Source organism: Phymastichus coffea, unplaced genomic scaffold (assembly GCF_024137745.1).
Source record: "Phymastichus coffea isolate CEN01 unplaced genomic scaffold, Cenicafe_Pcof_1.1 PCOF00065, whole genome shotgun sequence".
NCBI classification, from domain to species: domain Eukaryota; kingdom Metazoa; phylum Arthropoda; class Insecta; order Hymenoptera; family Eulophidae; genus Phymastichus; species Phymastichus coffea.
The window spans coordinates 181,584-208,578 of NW_026706876.1; the positions used below are offsets into that span (position 1 = coordinate 181,584).

The 26,995-nt window shown below is 38.3% G+C and overlaps 1 protein-coding gene across 2 annotated transcripts in view; it reads left to right on the plus strand.

Annotated features, from left to right (window-relative positions):
• Window positions 1–26,995, plus strand: part of LOC131667392 (protein vein) — a 175,700-nt gene that overhangs the window by 88,981 nt on the left and 59,724 nt on the right. For both annotated transcript variants that reach the window (XM_058940773.1, XM_058940772.1), the window contains exon 3: window positions 16,337–16,479. In XM_058940773.1, the coding sequence (XP_058796756.1) occupies window positions 16,337–16,479 (143 nt within the window). The remainder of the gene's footprint in view (window positions 1–16,336; window positions 16,480–26,995) is intronic.

The following is a 26,995-nucleotide window of genomic DNA, read 5'->3' on the forward strand; positions in this document are numbered from 1 at the left end:
GCTTTGGAAATTGATAATTATATGAAAAAGCAGTGCTCGTTACATAGGTTTACTTGTTATTAACATAATACCTCAAATGTAATTTGCATCTATCCACATGCTCTTACTATTAGTAATCTTAAGAGAAGCGAGAAAGAGAAAGAGCGAGAGAGACTCGATCATCAGTAGTACAAGTCTAGTTAACATGCCACTCAAGAACATCTTTAGAACATCGAAAATCGATGCTCAATTAGTTTAAAAATCATAGACAGATGCGTTGTTATCTCTAGTTTCTCATCCTACTAAGATTTCCTACTTGTGGCTCTGATTTCAGATAGTAATTTACTAGGCTAAGTCTAGAGCAGCTTAGTTTGTTAAGTGCGTATGAAAGTCGATCGTTATTTAAAGCTATCCTACCATCGATCTGTGGTATTTTTATTTTTAAACGATGATTTGCTGCTATATTAAATTTTCATCAGGACGCTTTTTTCGCCATTAACATTTTTGGATTATATGAAAATTGTGTTATTATTCTGAGGAGGAGTAAGCTAGTATTCTTAGCGATTGCAGCTCAATTAAATTAAATTGATGATTAATTCGGTCTTTATGAAGTTTCTCAATTTCGATATTCGGATAATTTCAACTTCAAGAATAAAAATGACCACGTTTATTCAATTGTACTTTTTTGTTGTTGAAAATAACTATTTTTAATTAGTAACAAGTCAAAAACAAAACTAACGGATTTCTTTTTCCACCGTACTAATCTTGATCATCGGACGTTTTAATTATCGCTGAGTAAAAGCACAAGGCAGCGAAATAATTAAGAAATGAAATGTTTTTTTTCTGTTGCCTATCCGTTATCTCGCACTCCTGATTTTCGAAGCTATTGTTGCTTTCTGGAACAGAAGATCGGAAAAAAGGGAGAGGATGATAATGAAAAGTAGTCGCGAACGTGATATAATGCGTGGAGTACGCCAGTGCATGAAAGCGCTAATCATGGCTATGCACGGGCAGCTGCAGATACATCGTGCATTCCTAGTTTGGAAGAGACGGGAACACATGCTTGGATGATCAAACGATGACTCGCACCATTGAGGCGGTCGTGACGATAGCGGTCACGTACCTGCGTGTAACTAGCCGAGCGTTGTCGTTTTATCGCTGTTCTGCTGTACAGTGTTGTTCGAAAGCTACGCACCTCCATTTATCTCTCTTATTGCTTTTCTATTCTCTTTTCCATTTGATTCCCAGTTCCTTTTGTTTTACATCTATCATTTGATTCTGATTGTTTATTTCTCAGATTTGCATAGACATACATTATCGAAAAAGATTCTTAGGATAAAAACGTTTGTATAACAAATCAAATGTAAAATATTACCATTGGCGTAATAATTTTGATATCCGTTAAAAGATTTTATGATAAAATGATTTACTCTGACGGAATAATATTTGAACTTTTACTTATTCGACCATTATGTTTTTTCAAAACTGTTTTTCTCCATTTTGCTTACATCAAGTATCGAATTGATTTTACCTGTAGTATATATCTACATAACATTACTATTAAAACGAATGAAAATAAAATGGCCGGAGGGAAATATCGGGAAAAAGCTTTCTACAAAGAACAACGTTTGCAATATTGGGGAAAAGCTGCCGAATAGCAGTATTATTTAAAAAGCGCGTAAAAGTCTTGGACGCTGGCGCATCAGAATGAAAAACCAAAGTGAACAGCGTACGATAAAAAGGTGCAAGGTCGAAAGTGATAAAAAAAGTCGAGAGAGAGAGAGAGAGAGAGAGAGAGAGAGAGAGAGAGAGAGAGAGAGAGAGAGAGAGAAGCACAGGTACAGAGCATACAGAGGCGAAGCGAACGAGAGTCCAAATTTGCATACGCTCGTCGGTCCATTCCGCATTTTCGCGGCGATAAATATATTTCAAGCTGCGGAATTTCGCCGTACCGAACGTGAAGAGTAAAAAAAACGTGGCTACGACCCAACGTGCGGCACAATATAGGAGTGTGGGTTCGAATAAACGGTGGCCGAATGCAGATTTACGCAAAATAGGATTTCGCATGAGGGGGAGGGATAGCCGGACACTGCACGCGCCACCCCGTTGACAACGGACTCGTCGCTCCACGCAAAACATATAATTTACCGACGCACAAGGCAGGGAGGGGCCTCGGGTTGGCCACTGAATAAACTTGAATTCGCTTTCAGCTGAATCTCTCCCGATGGTCCCGCGTCCCAACGGCCGACGCTACACACGCGCTAACTCTCTTTCGTAATGAAATCAGCCAAATCTCAAACCTCTGCTTTTCACGGTTGAATTATATCAAGATATATTTACTTCTGAAAGCGAGCTTTGCCGTTACTGGCCGGTGTATATCGGGGATTAGTCTTTTAAATGCATTCGATTAATACTAATTTACAAGCCGCTGACGTGTACACGCCCCCCGGCCAAAATTAACTCTGATACCTTCGATACTATCATTTGATCGACTCTAAATTCAATTTAGTCTGATAACAATACAACTTTGGCGTTTACAACTGAAACATATTGTACGTCTTCGGTACAACATCGAATAAAATTCATTATAACTTTAGTTCCAAGCAAAATTTGATCGACAACTGACAATGAGAACATAAGGCAAATGCAATCGAATCATGATTCAGAGCTGTGAATATTAAAAGGACAAAATTCGTACAACTCTGAAAAAATTCATCGAGTAGAATAAGTTCAGCACGGTAAGACAATACATTCGCTATCATCCAAGTTAAGCGGAGAGCAGGGTCTATAAACTCTCGGCTGATGGCACTTGCAGTCTATTATTCTATTCCTATCTCACACGCCGTTATGTCCTTCAGGTCTCTCTCTCTCTCTCTCTCTCTACAACATTTCTGCAAAATCTTTCTTTTTTCATCTGCATATCCCAGTATATCTCTCGCAGCTTGAAGCTGGAAGTACCTATATACAGCCGATTATTATTATTATATTCGGTACGTGCTTTCGCACAATTCGAACTTAGCAGCTCGGAGACCGGAAGAGGCTACTATCTGACGCTCAGATAAAAAGCTTACGTACAAGCTATCGGCCTTTAGCGATAAAAGTGGCAAAAAAAAGGACGGATAAAACAGAGAGGGAGAGAGAGATCATAAAGCCTTGTACAAGCTCGCGCGCAGGTGGGCTAACAACTCGTGGCTTCAATTCTTTTTTTTTTTGTCGCGTTGGTTTTTTTTTTATTTTCACTTTTTTCGGTCGATAATGCCCGGAGATTTATTCGGAGCGCTGGAGAATCACGCTTGATTTACGAGCGCGGTAGGATAATGTGACTTTATTTCAGTTTTTGTCCATTTTTCGGCGGTATTTCGCCGCCGTTCGCTCGCCATACGAGCTTTTTCATCGTGACTTTTATGAGTGTGAATGAATAGATTTTAAAATAGAAAGGGAATTAACTTCTCCTTTTTTTCTTCCTTTCTCTTTTCGGTTTTATTAGAAAACCATATTTTTTTTGTTGCGGATAGAACAAAAATTTCAACGTTCATTGTTTTCGTAACTCGATCATTCTTGATTTGATGGGAAGACAAAAAAGAATAATTAGGGCTAATTTCGTTAACTATGACTCCGATCCTCTTTTGTATGCAAAATTGCGATGTAGTATAATTTGATGATTATAATTTTTTGTAATAGGAAAGAAAAGCTGCAACATCTGTTGAAATGTAAACCTCCATACTATCACAGCACAGCAAAATCAAAGTAATCCTCGAAAAAGTAGTAAAAACTATTTGTCTGCCAAAAATCAGACGAACCATGTAACCGGTTTGAAATGTTAGATAACGTCTAAATAAGCGTCATCTTTCACCTCAATCGAGAGGAAAATTGACGAGAGAGAGAGAGGGGGGGGGGAGTTTTATTCGCCTCTCTGTCGCGAGAGAATCGAGCAATCAACAAACGCTCGGACGACAATGCGAACAAGCAGCAGTAGCTGCGACAGTAGCTGCTGCAGTAGTAGTTGCGACAGGGCGTCCCGTACTACTGGCAGACCGCCAAACGCGATTAAGTCGCCTTTACTCCCGGAAGAAAAGAGGAAAGCACACTCCCAGAGACAGTCCAAGCGTTCGCTTTGCCTCTCGACCTTTACCTCGCGCGCGGCTCGGCAATTCTGAAGTGAGCACGGCAGGCTGTCCGCCCCGCGTTTGGAGCGCGTCCAACGCCTTGCATATTGGCCGATTTACGAATAGCTCATCCGAATGGCCATCGCACGGAGCCTTTGGCTCTTCACATCCGAGAGTCGCAAAAAGGCTTACTGTATGCACCGATAGCTCCAAACGCCTTTTATTCCATTTTCTTTTTCTTTTCTCGCGTGCAGATGTTATCGTGCTACGGTTATTTTCGTGCCACACGTGCACGGCGATCCAAAGTCAAATTTTGGCTTTCCAATGTGCATATTAACGTTAGATTGCGGCGAATGAGCTTCTGCACAATACGCTTTTCCGCAAAAGGGTTATTTGTAGAGATTTCCACAGCGCCCGTACGATGAAAATGAAAGATCGCCTCTGATACTGTTTCTTCGATCATTTATTTTGACGAGCAGTAATATATAAAAACGAATTATACTTTCCGCTCAGACCGAAACACTCCGTTGATTAACTCTTTGATGTTTATTCAGTAAAAATCGCTTGAACAAACTTTCCAAGCTCTCAATAACACATACCACAAACAAATCAATAACTCCTTGTTCACACACACACACACACGCGCACACCAACAAACGTACAGAGCTTTTATCATTTAGTGGTTTGCTCCGTTGTTTTATCGGATCAAGTCGATATGAGCTACATTCCATCGAATCGTCAATAATAACAACAGCAAAAAATAATGCCTCAAAATCACCACCCCGTAATCGGAATTACAACGGCCAATGTTTAACGTCAGAATGAACTCGCGTTAAATTAGAGATACGTTCTGACTAATTAGCATGGCAAATGTACAAAACTCACGGGGCACGCGCTAATTGAGGCGTTCGTGCTTACCATGTTATAACTACTTATTTACTACTGTATTCTAAAAATACAGTAGCAAATGTGAAATTCAATGCTAAATGGAATTTCAAATGGGTCATAATTTCAAATTATTCATGCTTCATTTTTTATGTGCCTCCTCAAATTATATCGCGTGATTTTTAAAGATTCTATCACTCAAATGATCAACAATATATTAGAAAAGAAAAGAGAAATTATACGGAAAAAGGTTCAATATAAGCTGCATAAGATCCAACGTACAAACGTAGCGTGATAGTGTTTCGCTTTATTTCATCCTCAAATAGCGTAGTAAAAGAAGAGAGAACAACGTAGGAATCTGACAAGAACAACTCGTGATATATTCTTCCTTATACTTGGTGGCTCCACCATAACATATATATTGTCTTTCATATATATAGGTTGAAGGAAAGGTTTGTCGCTATCTCGCTTTATCTCGTATAGCGCCCGCGGCGACGACACTTCCGCATAGTGAAATACCTTCTTTACTGCTGTCGTCACAATTAAGGCTGTTTGCTGCGTAAAGTAATCGCCAAACGACAAGCGCTATTAAGCAAAACGTTGAGGTAATACAGCTGAGTGAGTGACGTTGATCCTACCCTTATATATTCTAATAGACCAAGATAATAATTCAAAAGAAACACGAGCCTTGCGTAAGCTCAGGCGGCCTTGCAATTACCAGAATCCTCGACGTAACTCAAGATGATCGTACAGAAACAGAAGACAATCGCTGGTTGCCGCCCCTATAGAAAAAGAAAAACTAGCACATGTTAACGAAGAAAATGTCATTCCGCCTCGCAAGGCATAAAGTGTTTTCGACGCATGTATATATATATATATCCTATCCTATATATATATATATATATATATATATATATATATATATATATATATATATAGGAGATAGCTGACGCTCGTCGGAGCTAATACTGTTAATATTAGCGACGCGCAACGTGACACAGAAACGTAGTTGACGGGGAGCTAGTAGTAGCAGCCGAAGCTGTGTTTGTGTGTGTATATATACACACAACGTGCATGTTCGTAAGAGGCATCTCTCTGTCAAAGTGCCAAGAAACTCTGAATGAAATTCAGCTGTCTCTCTCAATAAATGAGAGCCAGCTGTACATGGATGAAAAAAAGAGTACCGGTATGATCGGTATAACTCTCATTGAAAATTCTCGCGTCGTAAAGAGGCGGGAAATGAATCTGACGATGCGAAAGCCCCTCGAGTGTTCTGATCTCTCACTCTTCGCGATCTATGCTCGAAGGGATTTGTGGGTCGTCGGGTGAAGCTTCGTTATTTTTCCTCTTCAACTCTCTTTTCGACTTAGCTTTTTTGAAGGCGATATGTAGCTTATTTTTTTTCTCTTCGCGCTTTTCAGCGGCATGTTCCTACTTACTTATCGTCTGTCTAGACCAAGGAACTGGAGCGATGCTGATTTATAGCGCTTTGCCTTACTAACGCGGATATATGTTGGACGCAAATGCGACTGCTAAATGAAAAGAAGACTTGTGAATGTAATCAACTATCATGTAGGTTCGGGGCCTTTAGCCATTTTTTTTCGTCATTTATTTGATGGTGATTATTCCCATTTTTTTTATTTTTAAAACGATGTTAAGTATTTAATATATAACAATGAAATATTACAATTGTGTCTCGAATATTTAATGCTATTGTAACGGTACTAGAATAAACCATTAAATATTTGATCATAGATGACAAACAACTTTGTTGTTCAATGTACAAAAATTTATAATGAACAATAATAATCGACTTCGTACATTCTTCGTGTTAATGATGGATGAATTGGTACACTGTAACGTTGAAAGCAAAATCTCGAATCGTCGTGAATTGGATAATGAATCTGAAGATATAAGTTTATCGCATACGACACATTTATGCATAAACTGTTTTTTTTTCCTCTTTCTATTTCGATCATCATAACTTTCAAACGCCGGTGAGAGTGAAGGATTGTATGTAGTATCGATAGCTTCGGCATCGTAAGAAGGGTCGAACTTTCATTTAGGATACTTCCGCTGCAAAACCAGCATACCGCGATCGCGTACTCCGCTATAAGCCAGACATTTCCCCGTGACAGGAAGCCTTCCCAATTTTTTAACGAGATTTTTTCTTGCGCTCCATCGCATTTCTAGACCTTCATCAATTTTTTATATATCGAGCTTGCCTGGGAGACAATTTATCTTTACTCGTTACACCTCGTATCAAGGTAATGAATATAATTTCACATTAAACGTCGTCTGTTTTTTTCGTCAAATTAGCATAAATCCGTTTCTAGATCACTTTCAAATTTCGAGAAATTCATTTAAATCTGCTAAACGCAGATTAAGTAATTATCCGCTTGCCAAGTTTCAAGTAGAAATGAATAATCTGATTAAATAATATTTAATGCTTTGTGCTAAGTTTATCTCAATGAATTTCAATCAGATTTTAGCGACTTCTCGGAAATTATTTAAACAAGCAGAAGCTAGACTAAGCGAATTGGACATAAAGAGGTAGTTGATGTTATAACAGGTACTTGAATAATTCTTTTTTCATCAGTATCAGTTTTTAAGCCAAGTAAAAAATCCTTGTTTCTGTTGAAATATTCAATTTCGCAGTAACGCTTAAAAAAAGGGGGGGGGGGGGGAGCAGGGTCTGGCCATATCTTTGCTCGATCTTCCTCTCATTTTTCAATTTTTCCCAGACGAGTGAGCCTATAGTAGCGAAGGAATATGGAGACAAGGGCTCTCCAGAGGACTTCACTCTGGCCACTTCATCGTCGAGGCTCCCGACCGCAGAAGAAACTATACGCCGAGTCTTCTCATCCTCTTTGTCTCATTCGCTTTGTTCAAAAAGAAGAAGGGGAGAAAAAAAAGCCGCAAGTATGTGTGTGTGTGTGTGTGTGTGTGTGTGTGTGTGTGTGTGTGTGTGCTTGTGCGCGCGAGCGGTCGCGACGATGAAAAGGGAGCTCGCTACTTTTTCTTGGGCCGCGCGATCGAACTTGCGCTCTCCGCGAGCTTTCGGTTATTCTACTTGAGTTCAATGGCGGAGTGCTACCCCTTTCTTCTGAGCGAGATTCTGCCGCTCTCTTCTGCTACTTTCTTTTTTGTCTTGACAAACTTTTCTTCGGGCCTCCTTTGCAAGCAAGAGAATCTAAACACACAGCGCCAGTCGGGGTTTTCTAGGTTGGCGCGCATGTATCAGGACCTACGCTTATGACGCTTTTGTGAAACTTTTTCACGAGGAAATAATAAGTTTAAAACAGAGCAATATGCTCTGCTACCACACTAATGTTAGTCAATAGAACTAAGTGCAAACTGATGTTTGCCGTGCAGAATAGAGCTGCGAAATGGCCATGAATTTATCGAAATGCTAGAGAGTATAACTCGTGCAGTTAAGGCGAGCCGCCGGGCGTGCGAGGTTCGTTAAGTAATTGCTGCGAGCCATATTTACTGGGCGCGATCCTCAAGCCGATGGGATTGCCTAACGGTTTACTTCAGTAAGTTTCGGACTCTGCCACGTCGTTCACGTCAAGTTAACAACTGACGCCCTTTTACCTTCACCTCGAAATGGGCCATAGAACTACGAAGAGGGCAAAGTTTCCTCGATACCGCAGTAAGATTAACAGGATGCCTCCGCGGTTTCGATGTTCGACAGATCAAAAAACCTATTTCTTAGGTCACGATTTAACACCGCGAAGGCGAGATAGAACTCGCCGAGTTTGCAGTTTGCGGCAAAATTCAATTTCCAATTTGTCACGGTATGGCGCCCAGAGCAAGTGAACAAATCATACATCAAGTTTGCGTTTCGCGGAAAATCAAATGACGAAAATTAATTCGAAGTGAAAATATTATTAATTCGCGCTGTTGTTAATTGCCCTCCTGCACTTTCAAAGATTCAGCGAAAATGAATATTACTTGGCATAGTCATTCAATACTACACAATATTTCAAAATATACTCAAGATCAATAAAGCTGCATTCAACGCAGCATAACGCGTACTCAAGGGATGCAAATCCTCATGGAAATCAAACTCGATATAAATAAAAGAGATTCGTATTTTTTTTTCAAAACTTGCTTGGTATCCAGAACAGAATACAGAACAAAAGTTAGTGAATCGTTGCAGAATGAACTCACGTTTAGAAAAAAATTTCCTTTTGTTTATAAAAAAAAGTTTTATATACACGCTTTCTCTCTCTCTCTCTTTCTTTTCAACCATCCTGATTGTTCAAAGTATGCCGGAAGTGCACGACGCGAAAGACACTGAAAAATCGCGTGACGTTGAAAAACTAATACTCAGGTGTCGGGCAATGATAAATCATCGCCTAGCAAAGCCAGTTAATCGACGCTGCCTTGTAAAGAGGGGATGTACTTTTTCAAAAAGATGTAATGTCACCCTCTCACTCTACGTCAAATAAACTTTTTCGATTATATACTATACATTCAAGAAGATGGAGGTATTTGGCTCTAAAGTGAAAATCCTTCCATTTCCGTTGCGTGCAACAGACACCCCGCTTTAAAGCTTTACATCCTCCGAAGATATATGAATTTTTCGAGTCGCGTGAGCGCAAACCCTTAAATTCCGTTGGCTTTACTTTCAATGATTACTTCTACCTTCGAACGCCGATTACCCTTTCTTTCTGTTTTGTCTGTAAATTTCATCTTATTTTCGGAGGCTTTTCCAATTTCAACGTTGAGCTCGCTTCACCGATTGATTTATCGTCTTGAAACTGTTTATCGCGGATGAGGCTCTCGATATTGTGCTTTGCCTAAGATCCAAATGGATTTATTTACAAAAATATTTCAATTTAAATCGCTTCATTGGCATTACTCACTCGAAAATAAGGAATATCAGTCATTATTTATTTATTTATGATTCATAACTGTCACTAGCAGAAAAATTTGTCTGTCAGAGCCACTTGATTCATAAAACTCTGAATAAATAAATAGTGGAACGTCTTGAACGCGTCAAGTTCAAGAATGATCCGTGACACGTCGAAAGAAAAATACATCGTGAGAAAAATAAGAACGTACATCATCAAAGCCAAATGAACTACATCGAAAAAGAAGAGCGCACGGAGCTGTGAAAACGACACATCACTCCAGTTCACAGGTTCCGAGCTAAAGCCACTACGGCACTGGTTTACGCACGTCGCAGCCTGCTAAAATTAGGCGTCGCGTTTATTCTTTTGAAGAGCTAAAAAGAAAGAATTCACGTCGCGTAGTCTAGCGGTTTTGAACCACCAATGCGCGCTTACGGCGTTCGTTCGCTTTGCGGCTAATCACCTCTCACTCGTACTTGTCGCGAGCCAAGCGTAGAAGCGTAGATGCAGTGCGCGTGGCATTGGCCGTGCACTAGTAGCTCAGATGCCGAGGAAATACCAAAGAATTTCACTTGCGCTCGACTGCCTGATTCTAATGAATTTCTAAGATCGTAACTTTGTATTGCAAAATTTCGAGGTTGTTCGTCGTTGATGTTCATTATTTTATCGATCTCAATGACACTTTCGTATTCACGCTTACTTTCTCAAATAAATATTCTCAAATATTAATTTAGAGTTCAATAACATCCATGATTTGATAATTTGAATATTTTTCTTGTGAATCATTTCAAACACAATTTTATCCATGTAAATGTATTTTCATGAAATTTCATTCCAATGCAATGTCAAGCATCTAATCAAAATATAATGTTTCTTCGAACAAACACGAAGCAAAGTCTAGAGTAACGTCACATTATACGTGAGGGCTCGTGAGAAAAAGGTACTTTCATTATAGCTATTCAGCAAAAAGAGAAACACGGGCGGAGGCTGGCTTCTGAAAGTAAACTAACATTTGTTCTGATAATAATCCTAGAGTAATTCATACGGTAAATGTTTTTCCTTGGTACAGCGTAGCATCCTAAAAAAAGCAAAGAGAGAGAGAGAGAGAGAGAGAGCAGGAAAAAGCTTACTCTGCGCCATCGTTCGGAGGGAGAGGAAAAAAAAACAAGAAACACGAAAAGCCCGTCTTCTCTTGAAGCATGCACGCACGCGCCTGATGATGATAGCTTAATCTTAGACCGAAGGGCTCATAATAGAAAGATCGAATGCGATGCTACACCTCGGTACACGAAAAGTTGCGATAGAAAAAACAGAAGCTCACCCACGAGCAACAACACAAGCCAGCATTAGCGCGCGCTCGCCGCGAGCCTCAAAAGAAAACCATTAACTACTTGCCCGCGCGTGGAGGGTTGGAAGGAAAAACAAGAAAGATACACGCAGTGCAGTTCCCATTACAAGACGGATCGCTTACTAGTATATGTATGTCTGCGCAACTTCACCTCGAGATGTCATTAGACATCCATTTTCCGCAGTGTAATGGAAACTCTCTCTCCCTCTCACAAGTGTTACTTCTTTTAACCTGGATGTGCGTGTGTACTTGTTTTTTTAGCGCTCGCTTTTAGAAACTGCTGCCGATGTGTCGTAGATCATTCTTTATCGAGCTCAAGTGCAGAGCTGTATCGGTGCTATTCTTCCGTCTCCTTCGTAGCGTGGCTTCCTTTAATTATTTTTCAGGTGGATATCATGTTCGTTCGATGGGCTGCTCAGCTTCAATTTGTTTCGATACTCTTTTGCCTGCATACTCGTGAATTATTCATAAATTAAGATGATATTTTTCGTATGTATTGACAGCTTTCTACTTAGTGTCATTAGGTTATAATATCGATGGATCATTGTTTGCGACTTGAAGAAATATAAGTTGTAACGAATATTTCGCTTGAAACACTCAAACTGCGAGGTGATGCGTGCGATTGGGGTGCTATAGGCATCGCCTGTCAAAGAAAACCGCGTGCTGTTCGAAGGAATAAGTAGTATCGAATTGACACTCAACGGCCCAGGACCGACAACATTCGGTTCGCGAGCTGCTCGACGCCAAATCGGCAAGGCTCCGCTTTAAAGTCACCTAGAGAAGAGACGAGAGGCGGTCATCGGACTACAAGCAACATCACCCACCGGAGACGAGGTCGCTGACAGCAAGAGGTTGCCAGCCCTCAAGACTCCGGTGATAGCAGTCAACGACTCTGCCACAAACAGCCGAAATAAAATTGGATCCTCTCGCCACACCGTCATCTCGGTGTTGCCCATCGAAGAGCGCCGAGTAAACTCCGATTGTCGCAAGTCCAGGAGCTAGGTACCTGACGCATGTATAACTTGCGGAGTTATGCGACACTCAACAAGATTTTTTCTAAATAGCGATTGATCCAGTTAAACTTGCTGGAATTTGTAGTGAAAGACGCGTGTAATGTAAAGAAGCGGCAGTACAAAATAATAACTTCAACATCAAGCGAATTAAATTTATTTAAGGACCTGGCCTACTGTTTCTTGCCTACTATTAACACTATACAGGAAGAATGTTCGTAAAATAATACACAGTATGTCAGTTAATCATTCGATCTATTTTGAGATTTTGTGCAAATAACAAGGAATCTTTATTGTGAGTCACCGCGCTAATTGAAAACCCGTGACCATCAAATAATCTATGTGAACGCGAAGCACGCACTTGCGGGGCACGAAATATTTATGCAAAGTGTACCATAAACGAGCGCGTTCACTGCGCAAATGGAATCTAATAAGAAGGACATTCATTTGTAAGCTCACTTTGAAATTTGAATCCAATTAAATGTTTTGACATAATTCATAATGCACTCAAGCTCGGTCTCGCTTCATACATATCCAATGACGGCGTGCAATGAAAGCTTTATGTGCTTGCATCTAAGAGACAGAGGTAGAGAGAGCCACGTGGCTCCAATCCAAGCCGTTCGAAAGTCATCTCGAGTGCATTCAGGTGCAACGATATCCGCAAAGCTAACAAAATCTTACATAACAAATAAGTAGGAAGCTAGTGCGACGCTGCCAAGAGGGAATGCCCTCCCGAAAGTTGTCGCACGTTGCCAAGAGTATTATTTATACGATCTAGACTGAGATATCTATCTAATTCATTCAGCGTTGCCCTTTCAGCCACATTTATCTAATTAATGCCCGCCAATACAGAAAATACGGGAAATTAACTTCGATATTAAAAAGTTATCTATAATAACACACGATCAGTAGATCTCAAATCACTTTCTTACTGCGGATAACAAACGAAAAGCTCTACTTGAAAGGTCGTCGAGTGGGCCAGAAAGAGCTCATTGATCGTAATAACATGTCTACTCAGTATGTGTGCAGAGCAATAGTCGAGTCTACGCGGATCCACAGTAAACTGATGTCGCTGAGAGGCAAGAAAATAAGAAGAGGGAGAGAGAAGAAAGTACACTGGTATATATAAGAAGCTGAGAGGGTGGACAGAAAGCAAGAGTAAAAGAGAGAGAGAGAGAGAGAGAAGTGGGTTTCTAATTTGGTGCGGTGGCAAAAATCGACACTCCGTCTAGACTACTGCTACTCTCTCAAAAGAACCCAGAATGGGAGAGCGAGAGAGAAAGAAAGCTCTCTCTCTCTCTCTCTCGTGCGCGCGCCAAAGAGTGAGCCGAGGAGGAACGCGTATACGCACGGCAGTGGCAATCTATTTATGTATTCCACCTCGTTCATGCAAGAGAGCGAGCTACAGCCGACGTTGCTCGCCGCTGCTGCTTTCCTTTCATCTTGTTTCTGCGGGTTCACGTTGAATTACCTACGAAAAGCTCCAGTTTGCGCACTTTGCCCTCGTGATCTTAATTTTGGCTACTGCTGCTAGCGTTGCTTGGGGCTCTACGTGCGCGCGCATTAGGCGGACTCGAAGAGACAATCTATGAACGAGCTCTTTGCGGGGTACGTTCATTCACGCGCCGATTGACATTGCGAGTTCTCTTTTTTTTTTCCAGCATTACAGCGCCAAATCGGAGTTTCGAGGCCGGTTTTCCATTCGTAAGACTGCGTGCGGCTTTTGTCATGTTAGTTTGCCTGACGATTGAAGGATATTCATTCACAGCAACGGGTGCAGCAGCGCTGACCTAGTTAACGAGTTATCAATGGACGTCAATACAGTCGGAACGAACGAGCGAACGAACGAACGAACGCGAGATTTGAATAATTCGCAAAATTGCAAGCGTACAAGCAAAAACAGGGCAAGAGAAAGTTTATTTATTCGTCCTTCTCGAGAGCATCGCCAGGGGATATCTGCAGGCAGGGCTCGTTCTTCAAGCGGAAAGCAAAACGCGGTACAATTTCGATGCGGTTAACGGTGTGAATATTTAAAACGCGATTTGCATTGTTTGCCAGATACGCTTGCTGGCTAGCTCGCGCTCACTCGCCAAACGTACCAATATAAACTACCGAGAATTAAAGTTCTCTTATTGAACGTCGTCCCCCTCGCTATGCGCAATGTGTGCGATTGAAAAATTCAAAACGGAATTTTCAACTCTCGAGCTATTTGAATGCGCCCCGCATTGAGAGCCTAATTTGCTTTATTTTCCCGCCGGCGCCGCGCAACGCACGCCTCCAGTTACTCGATTTCGCTGTACGTGGATACGGAGTAAGCAAAAGTTCTGTCCAGCTAAATGTGAAATGTAATACGTTTAATTGAAAAAAGAGTGAATCGAGGGTAGACCGAGGTATAAAACTAACGAAAGTATATGCAAACCGGTCGTTTCACTTGATACCCAAATTCAGGACTGGAATTGTACTGTATATATGTATCTTTTCCGCAGTTATATTCTATGCACATAATATGTCCACATATATGCATTATATATGTATTGATTTCGATATCGGAATGGCTTACCACTTAAAAGCGTATAAGCTTCCTCTCCCTCTTCTCTTTTGACTTTTAGATTTGATATCGTGAAAGTCCATGGATGGGTTACTTGCATTTACTGCTATATACCTACTTCTCCATTTATGAATACTCCACTTGAAAATTTATATTTTTACTCTGATGAGGCTAAAAAATTAACAGTGCTCGCAACTATAAATCTGTAAAGTTTCAACCAAGTGGTCGTATCTTAATATTTCTTTTTACACATATTGATGAATTCAAAGTATTTTTAATTAAAGTTCCAGAGGTTTAGTCGACTGTTTATTCTACCCGACAGTGCCTACTAAAAGACAACGCACATCGGTTAGTAGAACTTTGAAAATTGAGTGAGTGTAAGTGAACCATTCGATTGACTGGATTGAGAGTTAGACTCTCTATAAAAGAAGTATAAAAGCAATCCATAAAAATAAAAAATAAAAGTTAATCCGACGAAGAACATATTGCATTCGCTCACTTACAAGCGCACATCGCTTTGAATTTTGAATACCTATCTATTTTTATTCTTCTAAGCATTGTCACTCAAATATAGTTGTTGAATGTATATCATGAAGGCTTCAATTTTTCTAGATCATATTTTAAAGATTATATAATTTTTTGAAAAGAATAAAAAAGAAATTTTTAATTATTGTGAAAATCGAAGTAAAAACTGAAATAATAATAACTGAACAAGAGATTAAGAGTGATGTCTTGAGGTGCATTAGTCGATTGAAAATGATAATAAGAAAATAACCAAAAGAAACAAAAGGCACAAAACACTTTAGCTTTTATGTTTATCGTTACTTGAAGAAATTGTCTGCTCAAGCAGAACAATACAAAGTAATAAAATAGCAATATTCTTTGTGCCTTGTTCAAGCTCCTTCAATAGCTTTTACGCCATTTCATGAATTAACGATTACATTCTCAGTGACTGAAACAACGAGGCGAGAAGTTCAAGTTACCTTTATGACAAGCGAAAGCCGAGGTGCAAGAAAGCATTATAGGATTCGAAGGTATAGAAAATCCATCGGAAAGAAAGAAAGTTCAAAGTTACGGTCCAGCGAAAAATCAACGAGGCACTCGTAGTTAATTATTCGCACGAGCAAGAGAGTGAAGGAGAAAAGAAATGGCCGAGTTTAATAAAGGGCAGCTGAGTACGCGATGAAAGAGTTGAAACCCCCTTTTTCAAAGTAAGAGAGATAGAAGAAGTAAAAGAGCGAAAAGCGAGTGCGTCCAACTACTAGAAGAAGTCTGTATTCATATACTTGTAGGATAGGGAAGATATGTAAATGAAATGAAATCCTTGTTAAAACCCTTGGCGAGGTGCAGACTTGAACGCGTACACAAGGGCTTCGTATACGTATATATATCATAAATGTGTGTATGTATATATATATATATATATAAACGTGCAAGCGACGACTGCAACGTCTCTTTATTCTCCCTGCTCTTCTACTGTCTGCTTATGCATTTCATTCCAACGCACGCGGAAAGAATTTTTCCTCAGCTATCAATTGAATCTCTTTGTAATAGCAATAATTGATACTGGTTTTTTGACTGACTGCTTTATTTTGCAGACGGCGATCAAAAGTGGTGATATCGTCGGCACGACCGGAAGACAGCGGTAGATACGAATGCGTAGCTGAAAGTACTTCTGGTCATAGGGCTTCACTTGCAGCCCAGCTTCTAGTCGCTCGTGATACGAGAATTCCGGAAACCAGTAAGTATTGTATGATTTTATTTATGATTTTACTTTGAAAAATGGTCTTCAATACGAGTACATTTACAAATATCAATGGAAATAAAACTCAAAAAACAAAATCGGAAAGTCGTTGATAGTTATCAAATAAGCCTGTTGCGATCATTAATATTAACGACAAGCTTTCAACCCAGTAATACAATGCGCTTGGAAAAGGGCAATTCGACCCGCCATTCAGGAAATGACGAAATGACACTCACAGTAGCAGCAGAACCGCTCTCGACGCAGAGTAATGAAAGGACCAAATCTCTGGCTCTCGCGGGCTCGCGATAAACGAAGTTTTGCCGGCAACAGCGAATACGAGCGGCCAACTCGTAAAGCTCTCGACGAGCTTGTCAGCTTACGAATTTTCAACGAGAGCTCGTTAAATCATTGGAAAGCCCGTGTGCAACCAGAATGCTTTGCGCGCCTTTCCGAGGGATAGCAAACATGAAAACAAATTTTTCCGGGATTTTTTTCTCTGTCTATCCGCGCTCGGGCAACACACGAGTTACAGGGGAAAGTGTCGTTTAACCGCTAAAAGTACCAAATCACTATCAAACGATATTCCCGAGCTTACGTGCAAGATAGGCCCGAACCAATATCCCCAAGAGGATACAATTTATTTCCCTTTCCAGCGCACACGCGCTCGTTTCATTTTGCCTACTCCGACTTGTCCTTTTTCGTCCTGCCTCTGATATTCTTGGCTGACTTTTTCTGTTGCGCTCGCCTCGCGATGATGTCACTTGGGGAATTAAATGTTGAAGTTTCATATTTTACTTTCTTTCTCTAGAATTATACTTTTATTAAAAGAAATATTACTGCCAGAATGCGATATACTTTGAGATAACTTGTCGGTGCGATAAAATATATGAACGTCCAACGAATTTATGAGCTTTCATAGTCTTATATTTTATTCAATTTATCTTTTAACATTGTAGAATAAAACTATTAAAATTATTTATTTTTAAACTGTTATTATTATTAATATAGAATACTTTTTTAAATGGAAACATTATTGCATGTCGGTCTAAAATCGATTTGTACTACTTACATTGCCACTCGATATATTTTCTCCGGATTCTAAGAAATTCCAATAAAAATAGTATTGTTACATTTTGTCATTTATAGTTATAATATAATATTGACTCCACAAAGCTTAAAAACATATTAAATCCAATTCTTTTTGCCCAAGAATAAAAGTAAACTCAGTTAATCTGTTTTCCTACTTAGTTTTGTATCCAATACTTATAGCTATTTCAACGATGTTGCCACTCAAAAGAACTTTCGTTCATGTTTCTCAAATCCCTTGTACGTGTACTGCACTTAAATTTTTTGCTTAGTTCCGGTTTGTCGAATAAACTTGGTTCAGATAAGAAAAGAAATTTGTTTAAAATAAATAAACGACTATAAATTTTAGAGGGTAATAAAAAAGTCTTGTTAAACTACAGCCGCATTGAAAGTTAGTTAGAACGAAAAGTAAAAACTAGAGAAGCCCTTCATTCAACAAACAAGCGCCTAATTGGATGAGCTAGCAAAACCAAAGTAAAAAAAATCTGCGAACGGTCAATAATGCGAATTAAGTCAGAAGTAGAAGCATTATGGAAGGCGAGTCTCGCATCATAATTTTACGAGAGGGAGGAGGAAGAAAGGTGGTAACTGCACAAAACTACTTGCGGTCTGGGGGGATCAAGGGGACAAAGGCCGACAATTAGAAACCCGATGACAGCAGCGCGGCGCCAGCTGGAGCAGCGTAGCTTGGTTTCGCGTGGCCGGCAGTCCGATATAATGATGCGTCAGCGCCGCCGCCGCCACGCAGAGTTTCGTTGAGGCTATTAGGGTGTCTGACACACGCATGGGTGGCACCGCTCTCTACTCTTGCACCCAAGACCGCTCTCTTTCGCCGCCCCTACCGCTAATGACACTTGCTCTTGTGAGCTTTTCTTTCTTTCTCTCTTTGGGTTTTTCTCTTCACTGTTGATTCGTAAGTTAGTTTACAAAGGTAAAATGGAATTTGGCTTTGATATGAAATAATTGGCTCCTCAATTTTAGCTCTTAACGTAATGATAGAATCAACATAATTTACATAGTTTTTAAATATTTTTTATCCAATTTAACGTTCAAATCGTAGCATATACCAATTTTTTGAGTGCATGCTATAGTTTTGAAACTAAGTCGATGTGAAAGATTCCTAGGCACAAAATCTTGTTTCAAATATTATCCATTTCGGATTTTCAGAATAAACCATCTAGGAAAGTTACTCTCTAAATCTTACCGTTATTAAGTTAGTTTCATGAATGCACGATGCGACGTTAAAAGTTTATTTAAAGTTTTTTATTTAAGGTTTTAACATGAACTTTCACACAAAACAAACTTCGAGCCAAATTAATATTATGTACAATTTTGTAAAAAGAATATTTCGTTAGACAAACACTCAACTTTAATAAACCAAGTTTTTTGCTTAATCAAGGCTATATTATTTCCAAGACACAATGCAAATGAAAATTATCATCTTAATGAACTTGCAAGCTCGACCACTGCGTAAGCGAATTTCCGACGACGGTATAAAAAAATAATCTAGAAAAAATTTTCGCCGTGGTGAGAGAGCAAAAAAAAAGGTGGGGAAAGCTGAAAATTTGCATAAATAGAAATCCGTGCGCGCTTAGACTTCTTCATTTGTCTCGGGGGCTCACTTTGTCGCGTTGCTGGGTGCTGCAACAAAACGTACTCTCTCTCTCTCTCTCTCTCGCACTGGTTGCGCATGTTCTCTCCTTTATGTACGCTTGGCCCTCTCGAGTCGTAATAACAGCGTCGCTTCGTGCCCAAGTTACACTGGGGAAAATACTCGAGCGGTCACGCACCTGTGTGACAAGAGAAGAAAAGAGAAAAGCTACTGAGAGGCTATAACACAAGCTTGTACGCTCACTTCTCTCGAACTCGAACTCGAACTCGACTCGCCACTCTTTCCACCACTGCCACTCAGACACTTCTTCGTTTTTTTGTTTTTTCTCCTCTGCTTTTAGTTAGTCGGAACGTATCGTCGGCGCAAGTTCCCAGCTAAATTAATGTATGCGATTCGTCATGATGAATTATTCATTTCATTTTACTCCAAAGTCAAAGAAGAATACATAAGTTTTTCTGAATCACATAAAATTGTTCCTTATTGCAAATAATATAAATGACCATTGAATAATAAACAATAAAGCATCGTGTCTGGTACTAATGTCAAGTGCACGTCGTATATTATTCATCCACGGCGCATAATCAGCGACACTAAGGTTTCGATAACAAATACGATATCACAGAGTCAAATCGTTGGGCGCGCGAAGCATAGTCAAAGCCACGGAATGGTCCGTTGTCCTGGTATTGTACATCTGCGGCTTCGAGGCTCTCCCTACCTATTAATACGGAAACGCCGTCGAATCGAGCGAAGTGGGAGGGTATATATCGATAGAGAGGTAGCTGATCTGCAATATCGAGCGTGTATACGTACTGCGGCGACGACAATCAATCTCATCAAGGTACTCTCTCTCTCTCTCTCGCACGCTGAATTATATCGCATCGCCTAACGAGATGTACGCGGGCTCCCCCTCTCTCTCTCTCTCTCTCTCTCTCTCTCTCTCGGGGGAGAGGAGGGCTCACTCCGTTCCAGGAACGCGCACGCTCCATTCATCGCAGGCGTGCCATTGTCGCTTATACGATGTATATATGTATATATGCGCGGGCGGTCATCCAGTGTGGATTGCCAAAGCCACAATGAGCCATCACGAGCATCATCTCCATTTCGAATATTTCGCTTTCGAGAGAGAGACTACTTGCTCTATTTACGACAATATATATAGTCGCACGCATCGCTTATAGTAGGCGCATACTGCACTCGCGACCGAATTGGGTCTCCTATTGTCGCGAGCGGCGCGCCACGCTCACTCTTGTGCATTGTTTGCGTCTTGAATTCCTACTGCGCGCTAGCTTACCCCATCTGATTTACTTGCTCGCTTGGCATATTTCACGAACATACTGTTAAACGTCGCATTTGCTAACTCCATCGATTGCACAGGCATTTGCTAAGGTTCCTGCTTTCCTCTGAATGAGCTTGCGATGACTAGAAAAAGATTAGACAATTTTATGGAACGAATCGTGAGAGCTATGCTTCTACTGATCATGTAATTTTGCCTTTGAACTAATTAAAGACGAATGCTGAAACTTGATACTTGACTGAATGCTTTGTCAAGTATCGAGTTCCAAAATATTGTTCGCGATTGTTATCCATTTTAATGAATCGTCTACTTGTTTCATTCTTTTCAATCTTCTCCAGGCATTAGTAATTTTAAGTAGAAATGATTGAAAACCATTATAAGACAGATAAAAAAATTTGGTTCCAATCATCAGCTGATATTCACCGGTAATTCACGTGAGATCCTCTCTGTTTGCCGAATCGGCGGCCACAACCGTGTTTCATTCGCTATCGACATTATAAATCAAAAGATAAAGCTTTGGCGAGAGGAAGAGAGAAAACGCATGCGAGAAATGGCGAAAAGCTCCCTGGGGTTATAAATGCGCGTGAGAGAGAGAGAGAGAGAGAGAGAGAGAGAGAGCATAGTACCGCTTGGTACGATCGCACCGTTATAACGTGTCAGCTCTCTCTTCTCCCTTCAGCACGCGCCGCGTATTGTGTTCTTTGGCATTCGCTAACAATGGATATTACCCAGAAGGCCAGTGCAACAACTTCTAGTTTGTGCACAGAAAGTTGGTTATATGCCGAGGATACTTAGCACGTATCCTTAATGCACGAACTTAGTGTCTGCATAGATGATGTAGGTTGTTGCTACAAGCTACCCTATGGCCGAGCTTTCAGAAAAAGCACTCTATCCAAGATTTAACTTTGTTATCGACTGCTACTTGCTATCTTGATGTTAATTGAACATTACTTGTTGAACACGTTCTAATAATACTTCGGCAGGTTATGTTAATAGTTATTGAATTATCTAGGGAGTATAATTAACTTTTGTTTTCAACGGAACAAAATCGAAACTTTTATTAGCAAATGGAATATTCAAATGGATTTTCTAGTAATATAGTGATATAAATAATATTGTAATTGAATTGTTGTGATTGTCGATACGTCGGAATAATTTAATCAAAGAAATTGAGAATCATTAATAAACCAATAAATTATAGCTCAGACTAATTAAGCAGTATATGCCATTTATCTACACCATAACATGAAAGGATAATCGTAAGCACTTTTTCAAGATCAAAGAAAACTTTATAGTATAGACACATCGCAGTACGAAAAGAAAAATTAATCAAGCCTCGCAGTTTTAATGGCATTTAACCTATCCGTTTATCTCGACACAAGCCATGAAAGAATAATCAAGATTTACGTACTTGCGAGACGTCGTGCACCACGCGTAGAATACTAGCAGAATGACACCTTATGGTATACGAGATATAGAGCACACGTACGGTTTGTGTTACATATACACGCACCTAGAGGGGGCAGTGCAATTTTCCAGTATATTGCAGTAACGTATGACGTCAACTTTCAGTTGAGCACCCAAGCCGGCTACTACATCAAATAGACACAAACATGCAAACATACACGCACGTGTAAAGCTGTATAGTGTCCGATGTGAACGACTTGTTTCAAGGGTGAGGGCAGACGTCGAGATAACTCTTTAGCAAACGGCTTTGCCACGAAGAAGAGTTTTTCACGTACGCGTGTACGTGTGTATGTACGTGCATTCAATGATAAATTGTTTGATGAGTTGAAATGAGATTTTCTACGACCTTATTTTTTTTAACTTTTAAATTCGTTGACTGACCATTGTGTACATATAAATCATTATTACTTTTCCATGATGGTGTCAACTAGCTTATTCAAATTCATCGAAGGTTATTGATAACTAATTTCAACCACGCAGGTACATAGTATGAATCATGAGCGCTATATAAATTAAAAATTTGAAAAAGTGTACCGTAAATTCCCGAAAATAAAGAAATAAAGAAATATGACAAGTGCACGAGAAATCTTATTCACTCAAACTAAACTCATAATGCAGCGTATGAGAACATTTCCCCTTTAGAACGCGAGTAAAGAGAATAAGTTTATCCGCGTAATCTAGTGATCTACGAGAACAAGAAAATAAAAAATTCTTCACTGCTATTTACATTGTTTCGTATGAATTCTCTTGAAAAGTATATATATGAATTTCACGTTAAAAGATATACGCTTTATTTACCTATAATTTCGTACTTTCATATACTACCTCATTATTAATTTTTTACTTAACCTTTTATAACTCTGGATAAATTGAGATTAATGGAATTTCTTGCTCTTTAGTACATTTTATTATTTTCAGAAAAACGAATTGGAAATAATATAATATCTTCCATCTCTTTATATGAAATTTTTTTATACTCACGTAATACTCACATTCGGGACTATTTATTATTGTTATACACTACCTTAAAACAATACCATTACATTTTTCTTTGATTAATTTAAAAATTGACAGTTGTTTGAATTAAACAAAAGTAATACTAAAAAAATATATTATGAGAATTAAACTTTATCTGCACACAACCGATATACGAATATTCGTTGTACTTTCATTGGGAAAATTCGAATTTCGTAAAATGCATACTCTTCGAAAAACTTTTATGACGTTTTCTTCTAATATTTTAGCAGTTTGCCAATAAATAATGTAAAAAAATATTTTCTACTATAACAGAAAAAGCATTTTCTGATAAAGTTAATACTTTATTATGCGACGGGTGTATGCTACGTGACACAGTAACTGCAGTGAACATGACAGAGCATATCTCTGTCTGCGATGTGCAAACGATTAGAAGTTACGTCAGCGATGGTAACCGCGATCTAGTGGTCAAAACATCAGACTTGCAAGTCCAGGGCCGTGGATTTGAGTCCTGGTTCCCTTACTTTTGAATTTTATTAAGTTTTGTGTATCTATTAATCCAAAGCATTTAATTTGAACAAAAAACTTCCATTAAAAACACAAACTATCGCAGAGAAACAAATCATTTGAAGAAGAATCGATGTTTTCTAAAAGTACTCGTATTTGTAAATGTATTTCTTTGTTTTGTAACCGAAAAAGGGAGATGATCAAACCATTCAACGTTTTAAATATCTATGATACAGATGTATGCATACGAAATACGTATCCAGATATTAATAAAAAATAAAAAAAAACGCAAATATGTGCCACGTATTCAGTCACATTCAAATATTTTTTGTAATTTACCACCGCATAAAAGTGTGGCTTCAGATGTCATCATGTTGAGATAAACAATTGATCGTGTAATCCATCAAACTTCTACATCTTCACCTCGTGACCTAGACGCTATATGTTTTCAGTTACACTCTCATTGTCAAACATTTCTGTACATTTTGCCTCATCTTCTATTCCTCTTTTAAACCCAGTCTTAATGATTCACTTATTTTAAATTTATATTGACATAGAAAATTTTTAAGATTCCACAATTTTAATAAACGCAATTTAATTTAAGCAGCAGCATTCGAGTGCTAGCACTCATGAGGACGTGCGCTAGTGCGCTATAGTTGAACTGCTTACGTATAGTCATAAAATATAAATAAGTTATCTACTAATTAGTTGTAACATAAGCTATAAATATAAGTGATTAAAATTAAATTACAAGTACAATAGCATATATATAGATAAATAAGTATACGGCCAACATAACCGATGCTCGAAAGTTTGTACAGTCTTTGCCAGAAAACATTTGTGAAAACGAAACAATTAATTGAAAAATAGCAAGAAATAAGAGATATAGAAACAACTCTATAAAAATAAAATCATTTAGAAGAAATAAATGAGTATTCAGGATTACTGGATTGACATACCAAATATACCAGTTGAAACAGAAAACCTATATATGAAGTATTAGAGATAAATACAAATAATGGAAATATTCTCAACGAAAACTCACCAATACCACGGGAAACAAGAACAAGGCAACTGCACTCACTGCCAAGGTTTTGGCCACACCAAAAACTACCACCATAAAATTTCTGTTTGCGTTAAATGTGTCGAAACATTACAAGGGCAATCATGTAGTAAGTTACAAAAGATGCAGTGTAAGAAAACTACTGCAACAAAAGCTATTTCCATCACTAAGACCAAAAGATTTACCACGAGAAATTCAAATTAACGAAAACAACGTTAGATCACACCTCACGTATGCGCATGCAGTAAACGATAATATTTTCAAAACACTAGAGGAACCCAAACAAACATAGGCTCAACTGTCACCGGTAAATAACAGTCAGCTGGAAACTATGATGATACAACTGATGAACAGAATAGATACAATGCTTAATCTGATTACAATGCTCACAAATAAGATTAAATGATCGCAGAAATTAAAATAGCTGTTTGGAACGGAAACGGATTAGCTGAAAGAAGTCTTAAACTAAAAAATTTTCTAATAAACAATAATATTGATATAATTTTAATATCCGAAAGCCAATCCACACATAAAAATTCCTTAAAAATACCGTAATATTCTATTATAACATAAATCACCCTGATAATGAAGCATACAGTGGAGCAGCAATGATTATTTTCTAATAATACTAATTTCTAATAAAGTACTATTGAACATATTGTACATCATGTAAACAAATCTCACAAATACGATTACCTACAAGCTACTAATGTTATAGTTGCAAATAAAAAATGTCCATTTTTTCTCTTTGCCATATACTATCCTTCCAGATAATTTACCGCTAAAGAACAATACAAAAATAGTTTAATGGCTTGGGGCATCGATTTCTCACAGGTGGTGACTATAATGCGAAACATCCATGGTGGAGATAAAGATGAATAACTCCAAATCCAAAAGAAGCTAATTTATACTTAGTAATGTAAGCAGAAAATTAAATTCCTATATCTACGGGTTAATCTATCTACAGGCCTTCCAATTGAAACAAATTACCTGACTTCTTTTATGACTGGTTTTATTTACTGTCACAATACAGCTTGACTTAAGCCATAATTACCTGACTTAGCTGACTTTGTAGTCGTCAAAGATTCATGCTTCAAAAAACTAACGGTCAAATTATTTCTAGAGTTATCTTCAGATCATTCTCTAATAATTATACACTATTTTTCAGAAATAAAAACTAATACAAACAGTAGTACTCTCTATGATAGAAAAACAAACTGGAATACATACAAAATAGTGCTAAACGAAAGCTTAATATAAAATATCAATTTAATGTACAATGTATTTATGTCGAAAATGATTTTAGACTAATTAAAAGAAAAAAGACAATTAAGAAAAATATAGGAATAAAGTAGTTAAAAATCTGTTAAAATAAATTATAGTTCATTAATTCAAGAACTAAAATCAATTTTCTACGAAGAAAAAAAGCGGGAATAAAACTTTATTTAGAAAAATTAACAGCCGTGGAAGTTACAGACTATTCACTCTGAAAAACAATAAAAAAATTAATCGCCCCCAACGGTTTCTTCCTTCCATACGAAAACATAAAATGACATGGACAAGAAAAGAGACAGAAAAAGCTACTTGCTAAGCACTTAGAAAACGTATTTAAACCCTTACCAAGTAATATAACAGAAAAAGAAGAATTAATCTTGCTTAACAATGCAGAAGCAACTAACTGTAGCAATTATATAATCAATAACGTAAAAGTAAAAGAAATAAACTATATAATAGCAAATCTTAAAAATAAATAGAACCTAGGTCACGATAACATTAATGGAAAATTACTTAAAGAACTACCTCTTAAAGCAAAAAGACTCATTACCAATATAATTAATGTAATAATCTAATTATCATACCTTCTTATTCAATGGAACATAGCAACAATAGTTAATTACAAAACCAGGAAAGCCATCCTAACTTATTTCATCCTACAGCCTTATCAGTCTACTTCTACCTTATCAAGAGTATTTAAAATTACATGAAATAATATTTGAGGACCAATTTCGATTTCGTAATAAACATGCAACAATAGAATAAATTAATAGAGTAGCTACTAAAATTAGAAAAACCTTTAAAAAAAATAAATACTGCACCGCAGTAATTCCTGAAGTAGCTCAAGTCATTGATAAAATTTGGCATAAAGGTTTACTATTCATAAAATCTTACCTAAGAATCTTTACTTACTCTTAGTTTCATACCCAAATGATAGAACTTTTAAAGTAAAAATAAATAATGAAATAATTAAATTAAGCCGGTAACATTCCTCAAGGTAGTGTTCTCAAACCATTATTATATTCAAATTTACACCCATGACCTTCCAACCGCGGAAGGTATAAGTATCGCCACTTGTGCAGATGACAGTGACATTAATTTCACATCCTAATACAACGCAAGCCTCTACAAATATGCAGAAGTACCTGAAAATAGTCTAACTTTGATTCGAAAAAACTCGTACAATTCAACATCCTATACAGTCTGAAAACTTGTCAGTGAAACCACGAAATAC